At 59.5% G+C, this 5,993-nt stretch overlaps 1 protein-coding gene across 1 annotated transcript; it reads right to left on the bottom strand.

Annotated features, from left to right (window-relative positions):
* Window positions 1-353: 353 nt before the first annotated feature.
* On the bottom strand, window positions 354-4,577 carry C22H20orf204 (chromosome 22 C20orf204 homolog). Its single transcript, XM_085241534.1, has 5 exons — window positions 4,395-4,577; window positions 2,040-2,174; window positions 1,795-1,857; window positions 1,564-1,716; window positions 354-929 (listed from the first exon to the last, which is right to left on the bottom strand). The coding sequence occupies exons 1-5, from the start codon at window positions 4,395-4,397 to the stop codon at window positions 798-800; spliced, it is 486 nt and encodes a 161-aa protein (XP_085097660.1). The 5' UTR covers window positions 4,398-4,577; the 3' UTR covers window positions 354-797.
* Between the last annotated feature and the right edge of the window lie 1,416 nt (window positions 4,578-5,993).

Genomic DNA, 5,993 nt, shown 5'->3' on the forward strand with positions numbered 1-5,993 from the left:
ACACGCACACAGCGGGGCCGTGCCGGCTCACAGCCCGCTGCTGCCACCTCGCGTCCCGCACCGCCGTCCCCGCAGGCAGAGCGTAGTGGGGAGAGAAGGGTTGGGGAAGTCGAATCAGCGAGCACAGCTTCGCCACAGTGAGGCCGGGGAGCCCCGACCCCACACAAAGCTCGGGGCTGCAGAGCCAGGAGAGGATTTATTTCTGGTCTCGCACACCCCAACCAAGGGAGGGGGCACAGCCTTTAGGGCTGCACTTACCTCTAAGGGTGTCCCCCCCCCCAGCCGGGCTCATACTGACCCTCCATTCCCCAGATGTTTATCCCACTGCCCCCCCCCCCCCCCCAGGTCCCCATCACACAGCCGGGGCCCAGGGCAGCTCTCCCAGTCCCAGAGCTACACTCACTAGGGATGCACATCCTTCTGCCCACAGATACACAGCACGCCGGTGCCAGCAGAACTCTCAGCCCAGCGGGTCACATTGTCCTCTTTCTGCCCAGGAAAGCAGCTGGTGTCCCCACAGGGCAGCAGGGGGAGGGGATGCAGGGCGAGGAGCAGCACAGAAATCTCAGAAATCTCACAGCATCTCAGTTTTCTGCACTTCACCCCTTCTTCTTCCCCAGGTTTCGGGTTGTGCCCCACACGTGGTCCCTGGGTACCATATGGGCCAGGAGAATGAACTCAACCTGAGCGCCTGCCTGTATCTGCTGTGCCAGCTGTGGGATTCAGTTCACCTCAGGGTTCGATGCAGGATGCCAGCAGCCATGAACCCAGATGCAGGATGAGGTGCTGGGGTGTCCCTATGAGTCCCGAGGGGCCGCGTGCAGCACGTTGAGCTTCTCCCAGCACGTGGCCAGCCTCTGTGCCTTCCGTGAGATCTCCTTCAGCTGCTGCCTCCTGCGGTAAGGCTGCAGTGGGGGGTGTGGGGAGCTCTGCTGGGGGTGAGAGAATCAGGCATGGGGACAGCAGCCACCAACATATCACCCCATGACAGGGGTTGTGGGTGCCTGAACCACACACAGACACAGCAAGGATGAGGCCTACGGAGAGCTCAGGGGTGCAGCAGAGCAAAGCATCCCTGCAGCTCCCTCCCAATGGCACGTCCCCATGCAGGGCAACAGGTGGCTTCCCTGCACCACGCTGACATGGTGCATTAACCCAAGCCGATTGCAGCAGGGATGTGACCCCAGCACTTCACCAGGCAGAGCTGGGAGCACCGTGGGGCTTCCCCGCTGGTTAATGAGTTCTCTGTGGTAGGGGATTCTCCTCTGCTGGGGCTTCCCCAGCAGATCCCTGGGGATGCCCAGGTTGATGTTTTGGGTCCAAATCACAGGTTTTGCCTACAAGCACAAGACTGGAGCACCCACCCACCAGGACCGTTTGCTGGGTGCAGCCTCCAGCCCAGGGCTGAGCAGGAGGAAGCCCTCAAGGTTGTGCCCCCAGCTTAAACCCAGAGCAGCTCTTCACCCTTAGGGATGCTACAGGGAGAGCCCAGAGATTCCTCACGCACAGGGTGGCAAAGTGGGAGTCGTGGGGTGACGGGGAAGGAAGGGGTGATGCTCTCACCTTGCCAATACGCCGGCAGTTCTCCCTGAGCACAAACTCGGTGTCCCGGACCACCTTCCATACTGCTGCCTCCTCAGGGCCCCGCAAAGCACCGCCTGCCACGTCCCGCAGCGACATGCTGATGTTGTAGATGGACTGCAGGATCCTCTGGTCCTGGGAGGGAGGAGGGAGAGTAGGCAGGAATGGAGCTCGATGGCTCAGCCCACGATGTGCCCCAACCCTGAAGCTCACCTTGTCAGAGCGGCACACTGGCCCGGCCCGACTGCTCCTCTCTGCTGACCCACTCAGGTTTTTCTGCAGAAATAAAGCAAGGAGTGCATCAGGCACCACGAAGCACTACTGCATTCCACGTGGGGCAGGAGTCCTGCATTGAAGCACAGCACTCTCCCCGCCAACCTGCAGCACGCACAACCCCGCGTTACACTTAAGGTTCCTTCCAACCCAAACGGTTCTATGACCCCCCTCTCCCCGCTCACCAGGTTCTGGATCTCGTGGAAGATGACAGCTCGGTACTGCCGCAGGATCCTGGCGATGCTGCACCTCCAGCCCCTGCCCAGCACGGTGGCGAGCAGCAGCAGCAGCACAGCACAGGAGAGAGCCCTGGGGAGAAGCTGTGCAGGGAAGGGCTCAGCGTCAGCCATGGGAAAGCTCGAGGACACCAAGCAGACTTATCCCCTCTTTTACAAACTCAGCATGCAGGAGGGAGAGCAACAACATCCTCCCTGCAAAGCCATTGCCCCCCCACAGCAATCGCTCTGCTTTCAGCCCTCTTCATGACCCCACTGCAGTGCACACAGCACAGAGATGTGGGAGCTCTGTGCATCCGTAGGGCCTGCCTGCACACTCTCCACCCCAGCACAGTCCCCCCTCCCAGCACCCCAAGGCCAATGGGAACTAAAAGGGACCCTAAGGCAGAGTGGGGCTGCAGCTTCCCCACCAACAAACCTCCGCAGCTCAAAGCAAACGGCTCCAGGCTGCTTGGAAAGATTCTCTCCACCATTTCACAAAGCCCAGAGCAGCCTCACCGCTCAACAGCCTTCCCAGCAGAGCGGGGAAACCCAAATGCTGACACCTGAGCTCACTGGGAACCGTGCACCCGGACACTGCAGGATGAGCTCAGGTTCTTTGAAGGAAAGTTGAAGGAAAGCCAGCGCAGCCTCGGATGACCAGGACTGGGATATTTGAGCAGCAGAGTGAGGATGGGAAGCGCCGTGCACGCTCAGCATCTGCCATGAAAGAATGTTGGTGGCCCTGCTCCCCTGCACAGCAACAGTGGCACCACTATGGGATGGCAGAGTGCTTGGGGCCCGTCCTGACAGCAGGCATTGCTGCCTGCTCCTGTCTGCAGTGAAAACCCCCACCGGCCCCAGCTTTTCCCCAGCTCCCAGTGTCAGGTCTGGGCAGGCAGAGAGCAGCTCAGCACCCTTCAAAACACAGCCCCTGCGCTGCAGCCAAAGCACACATGGTAGGGAGGGTTCCATCTGCAGCTCAGGGCTTGGGCTTCCTTTCTGGATCTCTGCATCAGGTGATACTCAATGAAGAAACTCTCCAGGTTTCCACTCCTGAAACCTACATCTGCTTCATGCTCCCCCCGGACAGAGTGCTGCTCCTGACTCCAAAGGCTGAAAGAGCCCATCCTACCCCAACACTCTCAAAGCTCAGCAGGAGCAAGGGGAGCACAGTGCGATGCAACGTGCAAACCCAGCATGGTGCGAGGCTGCAAGCCTACAGACAGCACTGCACGGAACCCAGGGTGTAACTCCCCAAAGGAGAATGCTGCTTCCATGAGGTCGGCCTGTCCAAAGTCCAAAGCTGCTCTCAGGAAGCATCTGCAGCCAGGAAGACAAGGCCACGTAATTTTGCTCAAACCATTAAGCCAGCAATGACTTCCCTGAAGTGTCTTATTAAACAACTGGGACCAAATTCCAGGAGAAAGCACAGCATGCACAGCATTTACAGCATTTCCAGGCAGCCCAGCCTGGCATGGGGTGTTCCAAGAGCTCAGCAAGCAGCAGGACAGGAACCGAGAGACTTCTATGGGTGCTTCCCACTGCCCACACAGCACAAAGTATGCTGTTTTCCCTTCTGCACGGGAAAACACGTCTGACTGCTGCTCTGTGGTTATCCCTCCTCCCTTCGGTGCCAGGAGGGCCAGCACTGCCCGCACATTGGGCTACTCTCAGCCTTGCTCCCTTCCTGCAGGAGAAAAACGCAGGGAGTATGGCTGCAGGACAGAGCTAATCTCTTCCCCAGCTCTAATCCTCCAACAAATACACAGAGATAAGGGAAATCACCATCAGTGATACAGCAGCTCCGGGCGGCACTCGCGCTACCCTCGGCTGCACAAAGGCACAGCACTCCCTTCCAGCCCCGGGGGTCCCCGTCCCATCCTCTCCGAAGGGGCCTCTCGCAGGACCAGCCCCACGTCCAGCCCCGCCAGGTCCAAGCCGCAGCCCAGCCCCGGCCGGACCGGCCCTCCCCGCCAGCTCCACGCCCTCCCGGCCAGTCCAGCCTCGAGCTCCATCCCGAGCAGACCCTCGCAGCAGGACCTTACAGCCCCATCCCGAGCAGACCCTTACAGCAGGACCTTACAGCCCCATCCCGACCAGTCCAAGCCTCCTCCCTAATCCAGCACAACCCCATCCTTAAGTCCCCTCCAATCGCACCGACCCCTGTTCCCAGCTGCTCCAAGCCCTATCCCAACCATACCCCCCACAATTCCCAAACCTCATCCCAATAGCTTTGAATCCCATCCCATCCCATCCCCTTCTGTCCCAAATCCCAGCAGCAGCGAGGCTCCAACCCATCGCCCCTCGAAGCGCCGCACTCACCATGGAGCCCCGCAGGCGTCGGGGGCCCCCAGGTTGGCCCCACGTCGCGTCCCGCTCCGCCAGGGCTGGCGGTTTGAACTTGGCTCCACGCACGGGGCTGCGGTGGGAGGGGACGGGCCCGGCCCCGTGCAGCGGGGGGAGCGTCGCGGCCACAGCACCGCCGGCCCAGCCCCGGGCTCCCCGCGCACCCAACCCGCAGCACGCAGACCCCAGCGTGGCACAACGGTGGGAAGCCAGGGGAGGAAAGGAGACGTCCCCGGGCTGAAGGTAGAGCCGTGGGCTGCTCGCACCAAGAGATCACGGCTGTGAGGTCAGGGTACGGGAGGCTGCTCTGCCCCGAAAGGCCGCGAGAAGGTGAGTGGGGAAGGGTGGTGTGGTTCCACCCCCACGGATGCTGGAAGCGACGCAGGTGCATCCAACACAACGGAGCTGAGGCTGCTCCTCCGTGCCGTGACAACGCCAAAGCCTGGGGGGACACACAGCGCCATGAGCGCTGGTTGCTTTAATCATTCCGAATTCACAGCCAGAAACACTAGGAGCCTTGGTTAGCACTTCAAGGGCAGAGTGCCTCCTGAGAGCCCAGGAGATGGCTGCAACAGCCACACGCGCAGTGATGCTGTTACAGTGAGCAAAACGCCCTGCTGCTCCCCCCTCTGCATTCTGAACAGGGGACATCAATGCCAGCACATGAATCCGGGCTCAGAAAACTCTGCCCTGACTCCAGGTTTCAATTGCTTTCATGCAGGAGGCGATGAAAGTCACCGACACGCAACGCTGCACTGGGGTGGAGATAAAGCAAAGAGCTGAACAGTCCGACTTCTCAGCTTGGCACGTGGGAGCACGAGCCATGCGAACAGGAAAATGTTCCACCAGGCAAAGTGGGAATACACAAGAACATACCATTGCAGACAGGACCCATATAACTTGTTTATTGAGCTCTATATATAGTTAAATTTCGTAGGTGCCATAATCTGCTTAAAAACACAAAGACATCTACGAACGTTAAAGGGCTCCGAGATGGATGATCCCATTTATCTGTGAAACAAAAGAACGTAAAGGCCCTGGACACCAGATGCAGTGAGCAGGCTGGGCAAGGGGAGCGTGGTGCCAGGAGGAGGATGCATTTTCTCAGCTCCAGGGCACTCGCAGCCAAACCCTTGGAGATGATGCTGACACCTGAGCAAGAGGCAGGGGAAGCCACTGATCCTGCCCTGAACCACACGGTTTGGGTGAGATGTTCCAAACACTCCCACAGCTCAGGAGTTCTCCAGCACAAAGAGCCACACCACTGTGGTTCCAACCATCCCAACCCTGCAGCCACCAGGGCTGTTCCAGAGCCCTCTGTCCCAGCCTCCTTCCTTTCCCTCACACCCATCCTCCTTTCCACAATCCATGTTCCCACCCTGCTCCCCAGCCTCCTGCTTCACCTTCCCATAAACCACAGGCATCAACAGTGCATCCTAAGCAAGTCTCTCAGCACATCCACAACCAACCCCAGCAGATACATTCCCAGAGCAGAGAGAGCCTGGTAAGCTGGAAGGTTCCCACTATCACACTCACTCTTCCCAGTCAGAGCACAAGGCAAGACCAAAGAGAACA

Source organism: Meleagris gallopavo, chromosome 22 (assembly GCF_905368555.1).
Source record: "Meleagris gallopavo chromosome 22, MGAL_WU_HG_1.1, whole genome shotgun sequence".
In the NCBI taxonomy this organism is placed as follows: Eukaryota; Metazoa; Chordata; class Aves; order Galliformes; family Phasianidae; genus Meleagris; species Meleagris gallopavo.